The following is a 21,402-nucleotide window of genomic DNA, read 5'->3' as shown; positions in this document are numbered from 1 at the left end:
ACAAAGAGTGGGTTTTCCATCCCCTATAGCTAGTGCATATGAGTAACTCTAGGGTCAAAAATGAAACAAAGTCTGTTTCTAAATGCATTTTCACCACAATGGATAGGAATGTCTTTGTAGTTTCAACCATGTGCAAAAGCCTTCCCAGCTCTCTGTTTTAACACCCTATCTCATCAAACTTCTTGGAGAAAAGTGTCTTACTTGACCTGCAAACTCAGATCATTCCACCGGGTGCTTTGCAAGACTTCCTGAGTGGCATTGCATCTCTTCATAGCAGGAAACAGATGACTTTCTGGTGAAACAAACCATGAACCAAGCTTTTCTTTTCTGTCTCTTTCAGAAATAAATAAGCATTTGAAGATGACAACCTCATGGAGCGACAGACTCCAGAATGCAGCCGATCTCCCTGCAAACATGGATGGGCATGCCCTGAAAAAGTACCGACGGGAAGCCTATCACCGGTGAGTCGTTCATGTAACCCCAAAACTGAAGTGCTGAGACAGAGGGAAACAACCTAAGCATAAAAAACACATTTCTTGGGTTTTGCTTGTTGGTAAAACAGAAAGGTACATTCTTACCTTCCTTGTAGAAGGGTTAGTAGAAGGGAACTTGGAATATAGCACGGTATTGGCCTGAAGGAACTTACAAACAGTGGAGTTGAGATACATGTACTAGAGCAAGTGAGGGTATGCTTTCTTTAATCCAAGTTAGATTTTGGGATAGAAGCTTTCAAGTCAAGAAATACTCAGCATTGGAAGTGTTACAGTAATTATTGGAGTGCACACTGGGAGAGCATAGCCTTAGGCACTGGAATGCACAAATATGAATAAAGAGGAAATAAAATGAGATCAGAAATTAAGTGTTTGAGAATTATATGTAGTATGCTAAATTGTGTGCACCACAGGTGCATGTGGAATCACTAGGCAGGATCTCAGCCTCCTTTCTATGGTAGATGTGCTTAAAACCATCTTTGCTGTAAAACAATTATAGTCTAAACAAACAAGGCAGAGTACAGAATAAAAGAAATGTCACTCTTATATTTGGGAATCAAAGTATAGACACTAAATTGTTTTCACAAGATCCCATTGGAGGTTTGGTTGAGCCAAGAATTTAGCCCACACCTCCCAAGATTCCAGGTACAGAGCATAAAAGATGGATACAGTCGGTATCCTTATTATATATCTGGACTGTTACGGGGCTAAAAACAACAGCATTGAGTAATTGTCAGTATTCTGATTGTGGTAGGTGTATTTTCAAAGTTTAGCTTGTTTAATTTGGGAAGTCATGCAGTGTGATTATCAGAGTATATTCTGCGGGAGTTGGGGAGACATATGTCTGATATAGAAACAGAAAAAGAAGTCAAGCTTCCCAACCTCATGCTTAAATGCCACGTTGCATTTCTGATTCATATATGGTGGTATTTATGAGGAAGTATTTGAAAATGTTAGGTATCTCGTGATTCTCCAAATGAAATATAATATGAGAAAACTGCATTAGCATCATCTGATAGGCCAGGCTGTGCAGGGTGCAATATCTGAGGATAGGTAATGGATCCTGTGATGAATTTCTGAAGCTTTTCAATTTCCAGTGAATATGTTTGGACACATGTCTTATGTGACAGCATTATTTGAGTCTCTCTGTGTCAAGTGTTTTGTCAGACATAGAAATGTCTAATGAATGTAACTATATATGTCATGTGAAAAGCAAGGGATTTTTTACCATTCCCTGGCAAAGTCTTCACGTCGTTGACAGGTTTACATTTGTGTCACAATTTTACAGATGATTTTAGTTGTGTTACTCCTGATGTAGACTGTTGGAAACCTGAAGTATTTCCTCAACATTTGTTATGGTTAGGTGCTGACAGTTTGCTAAGTGTTGTACAAGATCCAAAGGAAGCAGTACTTATCCTTAAGAGCACACACATTCAAGTTCTCATCATATTTACCTTACTCTTGTAAGAAATCTTTACTTTCAGAATTTCCCTATGGAATATGAGAGTTCACTCATATAAAGGAGTGTTTCCCAGTAGGAACTGGGATAGGTAGTCCAAAATTAATCTGTGGTACAGTTTAAGTGCCCTTTTTTAGAATCTAGAAATGTCTTACTCAAAGCATACTGGGCAGAAATGTTGCTAGCACTTCAGATTTTCATGGAAAGCACAACACTGGATATACATTAAAGGGAGACATGTGCTTTTTTTAAACTACTATCCTCTTTTAAAAAGAGAGGGAGGAATGGGAGAGAATAAGAGAACCCAGTGCCAAGACTGTAGTATAAATCTCTGCTATTAATGGCTTTGGTGTACCGGTTTCATGGGAGTTATTTTGATAATCTAGTATTGTAAGAATCTGAAACAACCTCATTCCAGTGGCAGTGTTGTCAGATTTCTATTTCTGGTATTTTTTGTGATCTCAGTGTTAACAGATGTGATGTTACTTGAAAGGTAAGTGCAGATTCAAGGAAGGACTTTTAAGGATAAAGAAGGACTGAGGTGTTTCCTCCTTGTTGTTCTATAGTATGTATTTTTTAGTATTTTTATGATTGTTTAGATGTGGAAACAGCCATCGGTTCTGGGATATAAGTTTGTTTCAGTGAGGTCCAAGTATGCTCTGACTCTTGGATTATGCTAAAGCACTGGCAATTTTATGAAAAAAAATATGAAAGACAAGGCATTCACTGTGAAGATTCTTTTCTTTCTCTTCCTTTTTATTTCTCTTCCTCTTTCTTTATCTTTCAGTCTCTCTCCTTTTTTCTGTCTCTTTTTATTCTTACTCTAGGAGCTAAAGGGAAAACCCTTGAAAACATGAATCTAAAGTGACTTAGAAGAAGAATGAAAAAGAACACTGAATTTAAAACTGTTACTTTTTGAGTTTATGTTTTTACCTTAAAGGTGGTCCCAGTGATTTTATGGACCCAGTCCTGGAAGGTTGAAGGAGCTTGGCAGCATTTGCAGATGAGCATAAATGTAAAATGGAGCTGGCTTTTGATAGCAATGTTGGAAGCCCAATTGGGCTCAAAGTCATTCATTAGGATTTTCTAAATGTTGCTAGTAATGTGTGGTTTTCTGAAGTGTGGAGTTTTAAAAGCTTGTTTCATTGTTTGTTTACTTCATGCTTACCTAAGTATTGGCGGAGATACCTATACCAATGGTTTTAACTTTCCAGTTCTCATAAACTGTGCCAGATTTGATATGCTTGAGTTTTAAATTCTGAAACAGCATAAAATAAAGCGAACAGTTTCCAATATAAGCAAAATATTTACCTTAAAAACCAAAAATAATGTTGTTGTGGGTGTGAAACATTCAAAAAAACTTTATTAAAAAAATAAACTCTGAAGATGCCACTCTAATAGTCATATTTTACTGTGGTTGTTTGTACTAGGAATGTGTTTTTTCAGGTGTAGCGCTTCTTATTGTATCATACTTGATGGATGGATGTTCAACATATCACGTTGTTGGCAGAAATCCCAGCTGAGACTGGTTTAACTGGTGTAATGCATACTGACTCAGAGTACGATGACTATATCGTAATTGTGTCTGAATGCCATAGGCAAGAATGTTCAAAATCAAATATTTATAGCTGTTTTCCTCTCATAGCTGTTTTCCTCCCCAGAAGTTTTGCTTGGTGTTTGGATCAGTTTGTATAGCTGCTTAAGAAATTGAGGTTACTGATGAAGTAAGAAATTGAGGTTACTGATGAAGTAAGCAAAACTTGTGAATGTGAACATGTATACTGTGCTGCACAGAGGCTAGAAAAGCAACATTGAGAACCAGAAAAGTCTGTAGGGGAGGAGAAGTGGTGGGGATTTATCTTCAGGGTATTTCTGATGACTTTAACTAAGACTTTCAGTTAGATAGTGTTACTATCAGCCATGAACCTTGTTATACAACATTGCTGGCGCCTGTTGGAGGTGAGGTCTAGAGATGAATTAATATACAAGCTAGATGTTATTCATTCTCTAGCAGAGGTCACTGGTAAGAGGATACTGCAATACTGTGCTATTGGCAACATACATTTGAATTCGGAAATAAAATGGATGTGTAGTTGTTAGGTGGCATTTCTTTAATGTGTGTGGTTGTGAGGCCACCTCCCTCATGCACTGCTTGTTGACTTTTCCGGGTAGAGGATAATCACTAGATCATTTGTTCTGGAGGAGTACTGTCATTTAACGTGATTGTAATTAGGCAAGAACTAGGTTGACTCTGAGCCACCAAATTGCCCTAGTGTCTATTTTTTAACTTGGAGTGAACACTTCTAGGCACTCTCTGGATTATCTCACATAGCTCTTTAGGGTTTAAATAGCAACCACATCTAGTTAAAGCAAATAATGGAAAAAGTTGGTGTTCCATCCACTCTTGTTACTGACAGTTACCAAGATGCAGGAAACAGGTATTTGCATTTATATTTATTTATTCTGGTTTTGGTTAAACAGGGCAGTAAAGCTGAAATGGCCTTTTTGTTAAACATGAGGACTTTGGGATGCTTTTACCATTTTGCATCAGAGTAATTTGAGACTTCTCATCCTGAACATGGGATTTCTGTTGTTGTTTTAGTTTTCTTTTCTTGCTCTCTTGTTTACTGGCTAGCGCAGGGGATGTGGCATTGTTATTCCTAATCCTAATTCTCCTGCTGACTGGTCATAAAGTATTGAATAAATTGGTTCATAGTTTTGTGCTTCAGTTTCCTTTCAAAGCATTTTATGGTGGTAATCTGAGTTAAACGATGTAAACTAACTGTTAATATACACTGAGATCCTGAGTAAAAAAAAAAGGTTATATACTTTAATAATGACAAAGCAAAAGGATTAACAATTGGTTGTCTTGATTTTGAGGGTTAAAGATGTTTTTTAGTTTGTTCAAATTTTGAAACTGGGCTATTCACTGCTAATTTAGTTTTAGTTTGGTACTGGATCATCAGCAATTGCTAGAGGTGGGAATGTTATATACTAGGCTAAGAGGTTTGAAACTGCTTATCCATTTGGGTAGGTGTACATAAAGTCTCTTTAAAATTCAGTTCACTGAAGTGGCAAATGAGAAAAAAATCTTTACCAGTCTGAAAATGCTCTTTTCGTCAGAGATGTGTGGTATTTTCATGTAACTGTACATGAGGTACCTCTGTAGGCACTGCTGGCTATAGTCTGTTCTCATATGTCTTGATGCAGCCTCCTTGGACTCGTGGTGACATGCATGTAGCGGAGAGCAGTGTGTGGCTGTCTATTTATTCTGCTTTAGTGCTTCAGACATGGGAGAGAGGAGGGAGAGGGAGTGCTAAGGCGGCAGAATGGGCGAGCTTACGAGAAAGCAGAACGCTTGCCAAATTAATAATAAAGAAATTACATGGAAAATGTCCCATGATCCCTAGCCTTAATAGTTTCACAGGGCAGACGGGTGTTATTTTGGGATGGAATCCATAGTGAGCTTCTTGGCACTTTGCTGTTGCCTGGGAAGAAAACCCAAACAATGGAAACAGAAATGGCCAAAGCTATCTCCTTCCATCTGATTCCTGCTGAATATCAGAGGGAAGTGCTCATAGTCATGTTTCTGGATACAGCCTCATCAGACTTTAAAGTTCCAGTTCTAACCTGATTTTCCAGTTTTATGTCACTACAGTTTTGCAAGGACGGTTAGTCTTGTGAAACTGTAGGGCACTATTTGGAAATGTTACTAGAAGTGGCCAGGTTATTTTGATGCCCTTCTTCTGTGTCCCCTATCTGATACTGTTTCATCTGCTTAAAATCATCCTGATCCCAAACAGTAGCTCTAAATATGACTGCAAACATACTGACCTATTAGAATATTCCTCTTTGGTTGAAGAAGGAATAAAATGGAACTCCAAAAACCTTAATATTGTAAAAAAAAGACCCTAAAATGTTACGATAAATAATAATATATGGAATGGTCATTGCCTGACTAAAGAGACAAGGCTTATCAAAAGAATGATTACATTGAGTTTAATAGTCTAAAGTAGTCTTATTCCTTATCCCCTCAGACAGGTACGAGAGTATCTAGCGCCCAAAGACAAGACATCCTGATATACGTTAGTATCTTCTTAAGGTTGCTCACAGGATTTGTGCCAGATAAGTAAGGTCAGTGAGGGATTCAGCTGAGTTCACTGCTGTTGGTAGAAGTTACCTGTAACTGGAACTATAATGTCATGTAGTGAGACATCTCCCCCAACAACACAACATCTGTGGACTAGCTAGTAATACTGAGAACATTCAGTTATCATAATATTAGTGGGATTTTTATTTCATTATTAGCCTTTTTTAAATGCCTGTGGGGAACTTGGAAATGGGAGGCTCCACTTAGTACGTCGTATTTCTTTTTAACTCTTCTAGCTTATTAAACATGGAAGTTGTCCACAAAGTGAAGATTAACCAAAGTGTGTGAACTTTGAGGAAGCAGGAATCTGAGCCTTCTGGCTAATTAGTTCCTGTTTTGTGGCTGGCTCAAGCCCAACTGTCCACCACAGTCTTCTTTAAACACACATGTAGGTCATGCTTAGTAGTTCCCACTGCATTTGCTGGTTCACTCAGCGCTGTTGCAAGTTTATGTGTATTTATTTAATTTCTAGTAAAATATACCCTCCTGACAAAGTATGATTCTTGCTGAAGGCATTTCCAGACACATTTGGAAAATCATTATTAAAGTGCACTGTTCCAGAAACCTTGCCTCACATTGTTCATTTTCACCCTATGAGGAACTGTGAGCCACGTGCCAAGTTCCTCCTTAGTCATATCATTCTGTGCATTTTGTTTTATTTTGTTGGTCATATTACAAGAATATTATACATGCAAATTTAATTCAGGGCACAGAATACTTCTGATATTTTGTACAAATAAAATAAAAACATTTCTCTCTCTGTCTGCATTCACTTCTCCCCTGTGTTACTTGAGAAGAGTTGGGATTTAGGTTCCTGCCTTGGAATTGATTGACAAGAACAGTAACAAAACTGAGATCAGTTCTCTTGTAAAAATATAAAGGACTGTGAATTGAAGTGTTGAGGATATCAGGGCTCTGTGACTCTTTCTGCATGCTCAGCAGTTCCTTCTTCCTTGCAATACAACACATTTTTCTCTTATCCAGCTCTAAAAGAAAATAAATACTGTCATCGAGAGCCTTCTGCTAGGCCAAATTGCAGGGTTTAATCTTTGAGTAAGAGCTCATTAGAGAGGAAACGTGCTTCATGGTTTTTCTTAAACAGTTCAAGTCCATTTTTCTAAAGATGTGGGTCTGCTAAGCCACCCCAAGTCCAGGCTGCTGTCTCTCCACTCTCAGCTGAGCCCTGTGCTGACTCAGGGAGCCCGTGGGCCTGGATATGGACCCTCAGCCAGCTTCCCCACAAGCACCAACTGCTTCACCCACACTTCACAGGGAGTGCAAGACTTTGGTTATTCACAGGGCTGTTCCTCAAAGCAGAAATATGAATCTTTTTCATCCAGAAGGAAAGAGATTCTATGAAGGCAACAGAAGGACAATGTCCTATTTAAGAAGATGCTCCGGTTGCAGACGGGTGTGGAGCTGGGGAGTTGTGTTTAGGCACCTACCTCTGCCTCTCAGCACAAGGAATGGGGAAGGTGTTCTCATGCTATGCCTGCTGTTTAATTTGTCTTAGTGCCCAGAACTGTTAGATTTTTAAATCAGCTTAATTTTCAACTCCAGTGCTCCTATTTAAAACAAATATGTTCTGGAAAAAAATCCCACCAAACTCAGGGGAACGGGAAGTGTGATTACTTGTGACTGTCAAGTGGAAAAATTATTCTGGATCAGTTAGTTTTCCTCTTATTCTGACTTTATCTCTACTGCTTATAATCTGGAAGCTTCTTTGATTTTTGTTCATCTAGATGAGCTGTTAAATACTTGTCATCTCATCCTTTCCTTTAGAGACTAGAGCATCATTTCTCTCAGGTGGTTAGGGTCCTTAAGGTCTTAGTGTTGGTTTTGCTTTATAGTCGTTAAAAATAACTCGTTATTTCTTTATAGCATGTCTTCTGTGAAGACATTACACTTTGGTAGCCAACAGACACATTTGACAGGCTACAAATCAGGCTGAGAGTACATTTGATTAGGATCTAAGCACAGCTTTGAAACGGCTAAGTCTGCAGCTTCTGAGAAGCACCTGGATCTTCCCAGAAACTGCCGTGGTGCTTTAATCTCAATTTTTATCTTTAGTTTCTAGGGTACTGCAGATATTTACTACTTTAAGTAAACCTTCTGTATTAAGCTAATCAGCTTCTGGGAGTAAACATTTGTAAGTATCTCCTTAGCTGCTTGTGTCCAGGGGGGGCACTGTCCATGGGAGACATGTTCCTTTATCAGGATTTAAACTTGAGGTTCTGAGTGCCTGCAAAATAACCCAATATCTGGGCCTTCACAAGAGAAGTGGAATTGATTCCCTTTTTTTTTTTTGGCCACAGTTTAGTCTGCTATTTAATCTGTCAAGGCATATCCAAGTTTAAATCGATTAAAGTGTTCTCATTTCCCGTCCTGAACATGTTGTGTAATAGCCTACTTTAGCTTTTTAAAGTATTTGCTCTGCTTCATTCCAGCATTGGTTGGTGAATTAATTACCACGTCAGAGCAGTCAGTAGGAACCTTGAAGTCTGCCAGGTCCTGTGTACTGTTGGGGCATGATTAGACCCTGCCACATATGGTTTCTAGGTCATAGGCAATATTTACAACTTGATGGAGACAGAGAGATCTTCACCAGCTGTTGCCAAGAGGGGACTGGTATAGTAATTTTCATGTTTAAGTCATCAGACTTATTTTGGAACAAAAAAATGCTAATAGATGTTGTTCATTTCATTGCCTTTAGTAAACTTTTCCAGATCTTCCATATCAACACGTGCTTTTTGGTTTGTTTTTAGTCCCAGGGTTCAGTTTGTAAATACTCCAAAAGCAAGCAATGAAAAAAATGTCAGCGGCTTAGAGATCTTTCCATGGTTTTTGGTCATTTTGGTGTCGTCATCATCTAAACATAGGCAGGCTGTACTGGAAGAGATCTCCTGGGTCACAGCTCCCTTGTTTTTGCCTTTCACAGGCGTTGTCGTATTACCCTTTTTATAAGCTCATCCAGCTTTGCCTTAGTGTTTCTTTTTTGTCCTCACATGGAAAACTGTTCCCAAATGTTGCAATTCTGAAAGGCATTTCTGAACTGCTTTAAATTTCCCTTTCTATTCCTGTCCTCTTCAGAAGGATGGAGAACTGTGCTTCAGGGGTTAAAGTTAAAGGCAAGAACAAAACTGGACTCTTCAGGTTGGACAGAAAATGTTGCCTCTGTTTCCTGGAGACACGTTATTCCTTAAAGCTCTGCACTTTCAGAAACAAACTGCACAAACATGAGATCATAAATTATGTGCTTGAATTGGCTAATAAATAATGCTTCCTGGCATCAGCAGCAACAGAATGTAATCATCTTCATTATACAAACTGCGAGACTGTGTTTAGTTCGAAATAGCATTTTGCATTGGCCGCTTGTAAATCATGGTTATCTCGATGTTAAGACAAACATGAATTCAAACTGCAGATTTGGATAATTTGCTCCACCTAATAAAAAGCCAGACATTTCAGGAGTAAATTTTAGTGATTTACGATCCCAGCTTGTATTTCCAAAAGGCGTTTCTTTACCAGTTTCCATTTTTTTCCCCATCACTTTGTCTTATTTAGGTAATACATAAATCTATCAGAAAAGAGCATCATCTATAACCTCTGAGGCCCCTTAGTGACAAGCCCCATTGTCAAAGGCAGGCACTTTGCCAGGAAACTGTGACTCCCAGAGAGAGTGTGCAAGGTTAGGGGGAACGTACACTATTGCCAGAGAAACTGTATTCCAAGTGGATTTGTGTGGAACAACAACGATATCCAGTGACTGGTTAAATTAGCCACAGATGTGTTTTCTAGAACACTGTCCAAGAAGATATACAGTACTTTAAGGCTTGGTTCAGACATACTGATCTTCTGAAGTCAAATCAGATCCAAGCAAAATTACATCGGTACTAGGGAAGCTTTAAAGGAATTCTGTAATATGATTCAGACAAGTAGATGAATCAGACTGCTGCGAACTAAACAAGGAGCACATCGGTGAGCGATGAGGTAAGACAACTTGCATAGAAGTGCGATAGTTTCATGTTAGCAGTTTGCTGTTAAAATTCGAGCTGCGGCGGATTGACACGGGCAGTTAAATGGGCACGTTGTACCGGCCACCTGCCCAGAATGTGTGTGCCAAGGAGGATCTCCCTGTGTGCTTTCTTCTAGCTTTTTGGAACGTACGAGTGCTTGGCTTTGCACTTGCCGTCTCCATTGCTGTAAGTCCCTGCACTGCCACTCCTACGCGGCAGTGCTGCCGATGTCAGTTTTTAAGAGGATAATTGCTCTGCTGAGGGCAATGTGCTCAGTAAATACTTGGAGAGTTTTCACATATTGAAATCATATAGGTGAAGGCTCTGCAGCTTTTCTCACGCAGGAGAATTTTGTCTCGGCATCCCATCTGGAGCGGTATGTGGGATTTCTGTCAGAGGTCGGTGTTAAGAAGCTCGGCTTCCATCCCACAGCTGAGTCTTGTTCTTAAAGTTCAGATGAAACAGACAGTGGAGAGAAGTCCTGTTGAATTACAGATCTGCTATAGGGTTTAAAGTTCTGGGGAATCATAAACAGCTTAGTTACTATAGTATCTGGAATAGGAAACAAGAAGATATGCTCTAACCTGTTTCTTCACCATGTTATTTACTTGAGCTAAATTAAATATGGTGTATTAAAATGTTGTCATCAAAAAGGACCTGTATGTATTCAGCTTAGATTCTTACTGCAATAAGCATTAATAATAGAATTGGAATTTTAAAAATAGCAGGGGTTTGAGGAGTTGCAGGGGAGTTATAAATGAAGAATTTTCACAATGGAAATAACATTCTTGTGGAGGAAAATTTATCTGTTGCTTTTTTTTAGAGCTTTTAAAAATGTTTTAAATGCTATTGGTATAAATATGGAAACTGAACTGCTGAGGTTTGCTTTGAATTTCCAGATACAGTTCCAAAGAGAGCTCAAATGCTGTGAGTTTTTTCACAGAAATGTTCATTTCTTTTCCTTGTTACCTCTTCATAATAATTTCTTTTAATCGAGCAAACTGTGCTCCTGTCTTCTGCTTCCAGTTTCCTCTCACTTGATCACTGAATTTTGCTTCAGGAGATTTTGCGCTTCTATTCTTAGGGATTTTTGCAGGTCACATGCAAAGCCGTGTGTGTGCATGCATGCGTGTACGTCTTTAGACAGCATACCGATAATTAGAATAACCCTGCAATGTCATGACTTTGCTTCAGGAGAACTCATGGCAAAAAATGAAACATGCCTCCATTTTCAGGTATATTTTCTGATTTTGACCTCAGAGAGGCAGACATCCTAATGGCTGGCACAATGTGTTTGATTTAAAGCATGATTATTTTCAAAATGCTCATGTCTATAGCTTTATTTCATTTCTCTTTACAGGGTCTTTGTAAACAGAAGTTTAGCCATGGAAAAGATAAAGTGCTTTGGTTTTGATATGGATTATACACTTGCTGGTGAGTATCTCCTTAACTATTTTTATCATTGAGTTATTTTCAAAATTGCCTGTTGTTAAGCAAAAACTTGTTACTGGTTGGGCTCCTCCAGTTAGCCGGTGCTTCTGTTAGTATCTATATTGTTCACTATTCATTGCACTTTAATTTTAGGCATTTCCCTTAAATTTGTTATCTGCAAGCTGTATTTGATCACAAGCCATGTTGCTGTGCTACGGTTTCAAGTGATTATGAGTGCCAAGGAAACCAAAGCTAATAAGTCTAATTGCTTCCTTAAATTCTACTATATTTTGATACTGTCCCCAGTGCAAGCTTGGCATCGAATAACAAGGTGATTTATTTCATCCTTGGTGCATATAGTTGGCTACAGTTTTAGCCCTCAGGTGTCCTGGGAGGGTCATATTTGAGTAGGTTTTCCTCTTTCTCACTCCTCAGTTGGGCACATCAGTGACTCATTTTCAGAAGAGGCAAGGCAGGGGGAGTGTCTTGTGTCAGCTGAACAAGCTATGTCAGAAAGCTTTGCCCATTCTTTATGGCAGATAGGCTTTGAGAGGTTGCATAAGACCTTTTAGTTTCATAAAATTTTTTGCATGACTTCTCCATCTTTCAAATACTTGACAGGGAAGTTCTCTGAGGCTTTTGAGGAAGAGGGGGGTAAAGTTACTCTTTTCTGCATAGTCAGACTTACATGATGTTATGTATTTTAAGGAAGGAAGAGATAAAAAGCCATCTTACACTTTCCTAAGCTGTAGGATCACACAGGCTGTAACTGAAGGTGTCGTGTACGATCCTGCCTTCTTTCTCATTACCACTTACAAGGTTATGGGTAAAAAGTTCATAGCACCCTTGATAATTTCAATTTAGAACTGTTGAGCATATAAACTGAAAAATGGGAGGTAGAGTGTCAGGGACACCTAATAACGGGTTAATGCAGTATGTCTACTATGGTCATTTAGTTACTGTTTCTACTGAGAAGGAACGAGAGATGAGTGATGTGGCTAGGAACAGTGTGAGAGTCACAGGACTCAGGATTGGTGGCTATGCAAAAGGCAAGAAGGTTTCCGTATGCTCGTGGTTCAACACAATGCTGCAAGGAGGCTGTGGCAGGTAACTGCAGTTTAGATCACTTGCTTTTGTTCTTTTAATCAGTTATCTATGAGGCAGTAGTTATATATAAAAGCTTTGGTTTTTCAGTGCCTTATTTATACATGTTTCAAGTTCCTGTCACTTTTTAAGTCCTGAAGTTGTTCATCTGTGCAGGACCTGACTGCAGGTACATGCTGTCCGTGTTTGTTTCACCTAGTGACAGTGCATTTAGGGGGTGCAAAGAAGTGTTCAAGAACAAATGCTTGAAAAAGAAAAAAGTTGTGGGTTTCACATCCATAAAGGCAAAACAACTTCTGTGCCTTTTGAAACTGGCAGCATTTCCCAATGACTCAGGTGATCCTAGTGGAGCTGGCATGGAGCATGAAGTGTGTTGCTAACTTTCATCCTGACAGAAGAGCTTCAGCACTATCCTCACTTCTCTGTTCATTTTACTCAAGAGTTGCTCATTCCTGTAAACAGAGAGCAAATGTGTGGTTATCCACAAAACAATGCTTGTTTTGTTGAGAGGAAAAATGTAAATGTTGCAAGCCATAGTACCCAGGGACATGGGAACCCGGGGCTTCCAAGGCTGGAAGATCACAGTGCGGCAGTGAAGCAGGCAAAATCAATGCATTCAGGGGAGCTGAGTGTCAGGGTATGATGAAAAAAGAAATGGGTTGTGATCCAAGCAAAATACTGGAAATCCGGGCCTCTCTGGGGTAAGCTGCTGTCCTGTGACTTTTTCCGTGGTACAACACAGATAATAGTTGCAGATCATTTTACGAGGAGGTGTAAGAGTGTAATTAGGTTTGAAAGCCTTTTGTGCATGAAAATCATTATGCCTGGTAAGTGCTATTCCTTTTTTTTTTTTTTTTAATACTTGACTGGGAAATTAACATACAGAATTCCCTGTTTGTTGCCTTATGTCTCAGAGTCATCCTTTCTTTTCCATGTGGGCATTTGTTATCTGGCCATTACTTGCCATATATAACTGTTGCATACAAGAAAAAAGTACCTATTAATTGCAGAAGCTTTAAGGAGTGGAGTGTTAGAACGTGATTATGGTAATGCTAAGTAATTGGAAATGACAACAAAGAGTGGGGCAAATGAAGTATTACATCAGTGTGTTCTTGTGCTTTCATTAGACCCTGTCATGTTTACTGTCTGGGCATGTTGTCCCTTACAAACTGTTTTACATGGAAATGATACTGTCTAGATTAACAAAAAAAAAAAAAAGAAAAACAATGTAAAAAGCTAGTTTATCTGTAATTTAACATCTGGAAATGGTATCTGCATACCAGATGGTGCATGCTGAGCAGAAGCCTTTTGGAGACTGTTCAAGACATGTAAATAGACCAAAGAAGAGGAGCAGAAGCATCTCCACTGTCATCAGCTCCTCATCTAGTTTTCTGCACTTGTACTTTTATATATTGCTAAGTCACTTTTCTGTAAAGTTGTTCAGAAATATCCCAAGCACAGTCTTCATATCCAGTGATTGAAGGCAGTCAGAGCCACTGACCCTGCCAAAAAATTATATGACTCCTCTTTTCCCCGCTCTCTATCGTGAACTTTAATATCAGAAATAAACTGATGAAATGAACTGTCAGAAGTGAACTGACGTTCATCCTGTAGCTGACAGTCATGCACACTTCAGCATCTCAGAAAAAGAATGATTATTTTGAATTACCTGTCTTGTGAAGAGGAGGCTGTGGTGTCAGTAAAACACATTGTCACTCTCTCTTTCTTATTCCCAAGTCAGTGGCCACTGGTAGCACCAAAAATCTTGCTTAGAAGGTTGTTCAGTACCAGAAAAGTCAGAATCCCTTAACTTATTTTGAGCTTTAGAAGCCTGAGACAGTTTTTTTCTTGTACTTTGAGTTTAAGGACACTAATCTACTTACAATGATAACACTGGTTTCTGTCTAGAATAATCTAATTTTGTTAGGGGTGTAGCTTTTCCACTTTGAAGTATATTGTAACAGCTACTACATGCATGCTGCAGTGATCGTGTGTTCTACTAGCATGACTGAGAATGTCAGCTTGCCAACTGACAGCATGTTACATTGCACATAAAATATGATTTCATGCATTGTTTTATAGGGCAGCAGTTCTTAGCCTTATTAAAGGATCACTTAACTCAGAATTGAAAAAATTCAAGGCTCTCTGATACAGCATTGCCACAGCGATTTTGCTTGCTTTCAAATCAATATCAGGTTGAACATTAAATTTTTGTTAATAACCTCCGTATTCTCTCATTGTGTTTATCTCTTTCCTTGCATAGGGTTGAGAAATACTGTTAATGGGTGGGATGGGCAAACAAAGAAAAGAACCTGGAGTTTTTAGCCTTTTCTTCTGAGAAATTATGGACATTAAATTGCTGAATTTGTAGCCACAGTGATTACAGCTAGAATTAATTTGGCTGCTGGGAGCTCAAAATAAAATGAAAGGAAATTGAAATAACTCTCACAGGTTTTAGATGCCTTGTTTTCCCATCAAGCATTGCTGTTGCATCCTCATGGGGTGAGTAAGATCTAAACGTATGGAAGTCTCTCTGGGCTTATATGCTGGATACACTAATACTAGAAGCTCAAAAATCAGTGTTGTGTAGGAAGCTGATCGTGCCCTTCCTGTTAAATCTATTGATTTGCTTGTGTTAGTGAATCACACATTTAGTACATAAAAAAAGAATGTTTCTTCTAAAAGTTAGGTGTTATTGGGAGGAGAGTCAAAGGAGCAGAAGGAATAGCGGGGTTTGACTGCGGTTTGTGTACATAGTTAAGTAGCTCTGCTTAAAATCTTGGAGAGCTTGACGCAAGCAAGTCTTCAGCTATTTCAGCCCTTGCTGTTAGTGGGGGTTAAGACACATTTCTGTGATGTTATGCAGCCGTCACCCCAGCAGCCCTTTGTTCTCTGCTGCTGTCCTTGCTGCCTGCCAGCCTCGGAGCAAGGTCCGTGCTGATTCCTCAGGAATCCCTTGCTCTTTGTAAAGAGGTGTTACCGGGTCTGGAAACGCTGCTGATGGGCCGTGTTTGCTGTCAGGGCAGAACTGAAATTTTTTTAATTCTTGTTTAAATCCTTAACTCAGAGAGATTTGAGTCTCTCTTTGTAGTGCATTTTTGTTTGCTAAACAGTAGTTGATTTTATTAACCGAATGATTCAGCTCTGCTTATTCATCCCAACTGGCTAAACGACCAGTAGTCAGTAACAATTCTGGGCTGCCTTCCTGTTTTACTTGTTGTGTCAAAACTGCCCGTGCTTTCGTAAAAGACCATGTTGCATGTAATCCAGAAGATTCACAGCTTAATCTGTTTGTGTTTACTGCAACCCTCAGGAAGAAGGATAAAGGTATGTCAGTAGAGAGTCTTCACTGCAACACTCACCTGAGACTAAGAGTTGGTGAGGCCCATGGGAAATGCAGCAAAGAAAGTTTGGTTTCAGAGAGCATTTTATTTGGCTGCTTCCTTTTCTGTGTGAGCTACACTTGGAATTAGTAGGTCTGCGTCCAAGTAATGCAGGAGGCCTTGGCATTATGAGCTCTTAAATGGGACAGGTGGCACAATGAGGTGATGGATAGATGTCCCTAGACAGGAGCAGGGCTAAAGCAGTGGGGTTCTCAAACTGGCTGTAGTTTCTCACCAGGCCATTGGCAAGCGACAAGGGAATTAATAAGAATTACAATCTCAGTTGTGCTTGAAAAGATTGCTCTGTGACTGCCTTCCTTCTCCAGATTTTTTCGTGTCTGTCTCTAAGGCAGGTAAGATGTAATATCAGTAGGCAGGATGCTTTTATTTGGAATGCATTTCCTGCACTTAAATCACTGCTGCTTCCACATTCTCCAGATCAATAATAAAATTTTCACTGTCTGCTGAAAACTGTTTCAATAAAAAAGAAGGGGAAATGAGGCTTGAAAAATACTGGGTTTATTGAGTGCAGATACGATTAATACAACATAATATGATTGGAATATAGTTTGTGCCCTAGAAACATTGCCAACTTAATGCCAAGATTTGCTGCACCGCAAAGGTTTTATTGCAGAATTGCTTATGCTTTCAGCTGAAGCATTTCCCTTCTCATCACATGGGAAAAGACATGGGTAAGACAGCTTTACTCTGTCCCAACTTACTCCAAAGCACAACATAGAATCATAGAATCATAGGTTAGTTAGTAACATGAGTAAACAGGTTTTGCCCCTTCCTCACGTAGGTGTTGGTATCTAAGCCATCCTTGCAGTTTGGAGGAGAGGGAAGTTTTTCACAGCCACATCTTATTTTTTGAAATGTTTTTCTTTATCCGTTGAGCCTGGAAAAGATACACTCAAGCAGAAGGTAGGGTTGGGTTGTTGCTGCATATGATCTGGGAGAAAAGGTGGCAGCTGAATGAAGTACTGGTTGTTCAATCAAACTAATATTTTAACTGTAGCTGAATTATATCAGTTTTGTATCTTGCTTTCCACAACTGAGAAATGGGACTAATGAATTTGTACCTTGTATAGAAAAATTCTGGATTGCATAGATGAAAAACAAAGTATAAGTGTGGGAGTTTTATACATGAAAGATTGAACTGAGTGCTTTTAAAAGCTGCTGAGCTTGTAATGTACTACAAAGAATTACTTGTTCTTCTGTTCAGATACTGTTCTTGTTAGTTTATTGGTGCTGGACTCCAATACAAATGTTCTGAAGAGGCTCTCCTGCTTAGATTAAGGGTTTGTCTTTAGTTTCATCATGATTTAAGGACTACAGGTTTTGAGGCCCTTTTGAGGAGATAGCAGTTTTGCTTCTTTCGAAGTTCTCTGGACAGTATAATTCTTTGTGTCATACAGAAATAGTATGGTGGCTAGAGAAAGGATTTGGTAGATGTGACAACAGTAGCATTCAGATTGTTCTAGCAAAAACCAGTGTTGTGTATGAAGCCTCGACTATTGCACATCCGCTGCTTTTTTACATTTGCACATTTCCAGTTTAACAGGTGCAGATTTCAGAGGCTGGTTTAGCCATTAGTGTTTCCCAGCTAAGGCAGATGGGGAAGCTAAACTGTTCCTAGTATGCTTTGAGCTGGATGTTTTTTCAAATACCAGTGTGGTGCTGAGTGGCTGCTGCCCGTGCCTTCTTTGTGTTGCTGCTCTTCCGAGGTCTGGAGCAGTGGGTTCTCAAATGTTGGCATTGGGAATGAGGAGTGGAGAAAGCATGTGTTGCTTGCTCCATCCCAGTAAATCACTGACTGACAAACTGCTAGTCTGCTGTCTGTGAATTCTTCAAGAATCAGTGTCAGATAGAAGCTGATGAAAGAACAAGTGTTCACAGTGTAAGGAAAGCTTCAAAAGCTGCTATATTCTGTTTTCTTGCTCTTAAAAACATGAGAATAACACCAAACTGGGTCAGGAGGCTGTTTGTACACCAACGGACAGTTCTTGGTTTTGCCAGATGGATGGAAATATGGAGCTATTTTTCACTGTAATAGATCCCCTTATCTAGTAATCTTAATACCACAACAGAAGTACTATTAAGTTGCAAATACCCTTGTGATGACACAAAAAGCTTACTCTGTAGGAGGAACCAAAGCTGAGAGTACAGAAGGCTTTAAGTCTGAGATCACATGTGTGCTATTGCTTTGTGAATGCCTTATTTTAGCATGCTACAGAAAAACTTATGTTTAAAGCTTATGTTTAAAACTTATGTATGTGGCTTATTGACAGCACGGGCACCTCTGCTACATACAAGCCTCGGTACACACTGTTAAACAAATGTGTAGCTTTTGAGGCTCACTCTCTTAAGTGAATATGGAAAGAAATAAGAAGCTGGATCTGTTTGGACACTGGTACAGCTTGATATTGCCTGATATACAGTGTATAAATGGCTACTATACATTTAAGTGATTTTCTTTTTAATTCTAGATGTTAGCAAATTATGTTTGAACACAAAGCCCATGCAACTATTTCTTCCCTGGTCGGAAGTCTTCATTGAAGAACTAAGCCCATGTTTTGGCACAGTAGTTTGTTTCCATGGAAATGCATGGATATTTCCAGTATGGGACTGTGACTCCTAGTGGGCTGTATCTGAGAAAGGTAAATTGGGAAGGCCACTTTTTAAGTACAAAAAAAAGATTTTCTTGTGTCAGGGAAACAGTAAAAAATTCCCATGAAGAAACAGGTGGCTGTGTAGTCATGTTTAAAATATTATTCCAGTGCAGAGGAATATCATGCCAACTATTTAAATAGACAAACTGAAGTTTCCTTGAAAAGCAGTGTCTGTCTGAATTGCTTCTCTCAACGTGCAAAATGTGACCTCAGTGCTGCTGTTGTTACCTCAAGCCATGCATTTTTATTCAGCAGAAGAAAGTTTTCTAACACTAAGCTCTGTTTTTCCAGCCTCTGAGGCACATCCAAACAGACCAAATCTTTGTCACATCAGAGGCAAGCAAAGTGCAGCAGCAGCAAGCTAAAAATATCTGGAATTTACCAATGAGAGCACTAATAAGCCTGCTTTGGGAAGAGTTAAAGCTGATGATACTTGACAACACTTGGTTTTAAAACAAGTGGAAACACAGCCCTAAAAACAACCTGAAGTGTAGACCCAGTGATTCGGAGCCAAGCTGGCCGTACAATACTGTGTCAGTCCTTGAAGCAGCAACAAACCCTGTCTTTACAGATCCTTTTAGCATGCAGAGTGGGAGAACAGGACTTGATACAGTTCCAGGTTAGAGGTTTTAGAGCTGAGAGCTGTGCTGTGCACTTGGGGATGTTTGCAGGAACATTAGAGGTAAGGAATTTTCCATCACTCTTAGGCTGCAGAGTGGGTGCATAGCTTTATGCTTTATGGGCACTGCTGCAGATGGGGACTGCAGAGCCTTTGTGCTTCTCTATAGGTGTGTGCTTGGTTTCCACTCAGAGCCCTGTATTGGGCATTGTCAGAAAAGGGTGCTGGGGAGCCACTGAAGCTCAGAACCAAAAGATTCAACCCTTTGATGATCAGTGACTCTTGCCTTGTTTCCTGTTATCAGATTTAGTGTCAAAAACATCTGTGGTTGCAAGAGGCTTAGTACAAGGTCTGGCTGTTCATGCACAGCAGAGAAGCGTGTGTGTTAAGCATACGAAAGTATACTGGGATGCACCTGGAGGTTTTGTCAAGGTCTTGTTTGCTGATTGCTACAAATACATAATTTCTAGTGAAATAGAAAGGGTGCATTAAATATTGAGGTGTGTTTGTCTTCCTGCACAGAGCACTTCTGTGTTTGAAAGGGTGTCTTTGGGTAAATATAAATTATGATCAATGTGGCAGCAGTTTCTTCTCATTGCAGATTGAAAAATAGAGTGAATTCAAAGAAACAAAACATACTGCTGCTACCCATTTTATTTGTTTGGTACTATGATAACTCAATTTAAATATAGACTGAAATACTACAGTTCTGCTTTGCATAATACAGAGCATTTTTATTTATGGTCTAGTGGTTAAAATCAAAACCCAAGAGTCAAGAGGACAGGGGTCTGTTCCTGGCTGTTTTTCAACTTGTTTTGACTGTAGACAAACACGATATGGTCACAGTTCAGCTGAGTCCATAAACAAATGGCAAGTCAGTGATTCACCACGTTCCTAATTGAAAGCATATGAGTTGTCCCATGGGTTTCATTTGGGATTTCTTGTGGTTACAATTAGGCACGTTTACCACTTCGTCAGTTTGTTTACAGCACTGAACTCCCAGATGAGCACAGCACAAACGTGCACAACTCCATTGTCCTGCATGCAGGCAGGCACATAGCAGGCGCGTGTTTACGTGGGCAGAGACGAACTGAAACCAGTGCTGTATGCAATCAGGGCTTCAAACAGGATCAGGGCTTTAAACAGGAGTGTCCAGTGAGGATGCTGTGAAGTGAAATGCCTGCAGAGGCTGTGGCAATTGAGGTAACACTTGATGGGTTTTTGGAAAGAGAAACGCAAGGCAAGGGGGGGTGGAGGTTTGCGCTCCCGGGATTGCCAAGCCAGCTGAACGTGTTAGTACAGAGGCTCCCACAGTACAGGTACCTCTGCAGGGTTTCCAGTTCTCATGGAAAAGAAAATCCTCTGCTGTATTTCCAGTGCAAAATGGCAGTACCCTGCCAGGCTGTGCAAGCCAGGGAGTGAGTCTGGGCTCCTGTCAGAGCTGAGCAGTGTGGCTCTGCTCTCAAAACTGAAGGGAAGCAACACCCAGGTGTGAAACTTAAACATGACATTTCAGATTCCTTTCTGTGTAAGTAATGAATTATTTTAACATAGAGGGCAGCACAGCTTGAAATGTTACTGTTTCCCTTTTGTTATGTTTCAGTGACAGCTCCTAACAACACTTTCCCTGACCCTGTACCACAGAAGCTGAAGTTGTTAGTATTCTATAGCATAGATCCTCTTCTTTTCTAATTATATATGAATTCTGGCATTGCTCTGTAATGGGTTATGAAGATAAGGGATACTTTTAAAGGAGGGTCAGATTACAGAGATCAGATAGCATTCTTTACTATGTGGTTACTTCTGGGGATCCTCAGACCTCTGGCCCTGAGACCAACTTTCCTCAAACTATGGCAGTATGTGAAATGCTTGCCCAACACCTACCAGTATGTTTGATACTGTTGCTTCAATGTGGTTTATTTTTTCATGAAGTCCAGTGTCCAAAACACATCAAGGACTGGTCACTCTGTTTCTGTCTGGATTCTCAGCTGGAGTAGGAGGTTGGGTGATCAGAAGTGCCCGGGAATGAGTGTTTGGTGCTTCTGTGAAATAGAGTGTGGTTGGTTGTGGAGGGATG

General features: G+C 39.7%; 1 protein-coding gene across 5 annotated transcripts in view; it reads left to right on the top strand.

Annotated features, from left to right (window-relative positions):
- The window catches only part of NT5C2 (5'-nucleotidase, cytosolic II), a 66,068-nt gene that overhangs the window by 24,277 nt on the left and 20,389 nt on the right, over positions 1 to 21,402 (top strand). For 3 of the 5 annotated variants that reach the window (XM_062601878.1, XM_062601883.1, XM_062601879.1), the window contains exons 2-3: positions 341 to 461; positions 11,477 to 11,550. In XM_062601878.1, the coding sequence (XP_062457862.1) occupies positions 341 to 461; positions 11,477 to 11,550 (195 nt within the window). Of the gene's footprint in view, positions 1 to 340; positions 462 to 4,233; positions 4,389 to 9,910; positions 10,091 to 11,476; positions 11,551 to 21,402 lie in introns of those variants that run through there. The other 2 variants (XM_062601880.1, XM_062601882.1) reach the window with 2 other exon arrangements.

The sequence above is a fragment of the Pezoporus occidentalis genome, unplaced genomic scaffold (assembly GCF_034315485.1).
Source record: "Pezoporus occidentalis ecotype Australia unplaced genomic scaffold, CSIRO_AGI_Poc_V1 ctg73, whole genome shotgun sequence".
Lineage (NCBI taxonomy): Eukaryota > Metazoa > Chordata > Aves > Psittaciformes > Psittacidae > Pezoporus > Pezoporus occidentalis.
The sequence above is the reverse complement of the archived record's forward strand: the minus strand, read 5'-3'. Positions and strand labels throughout refer to the sequence as shown.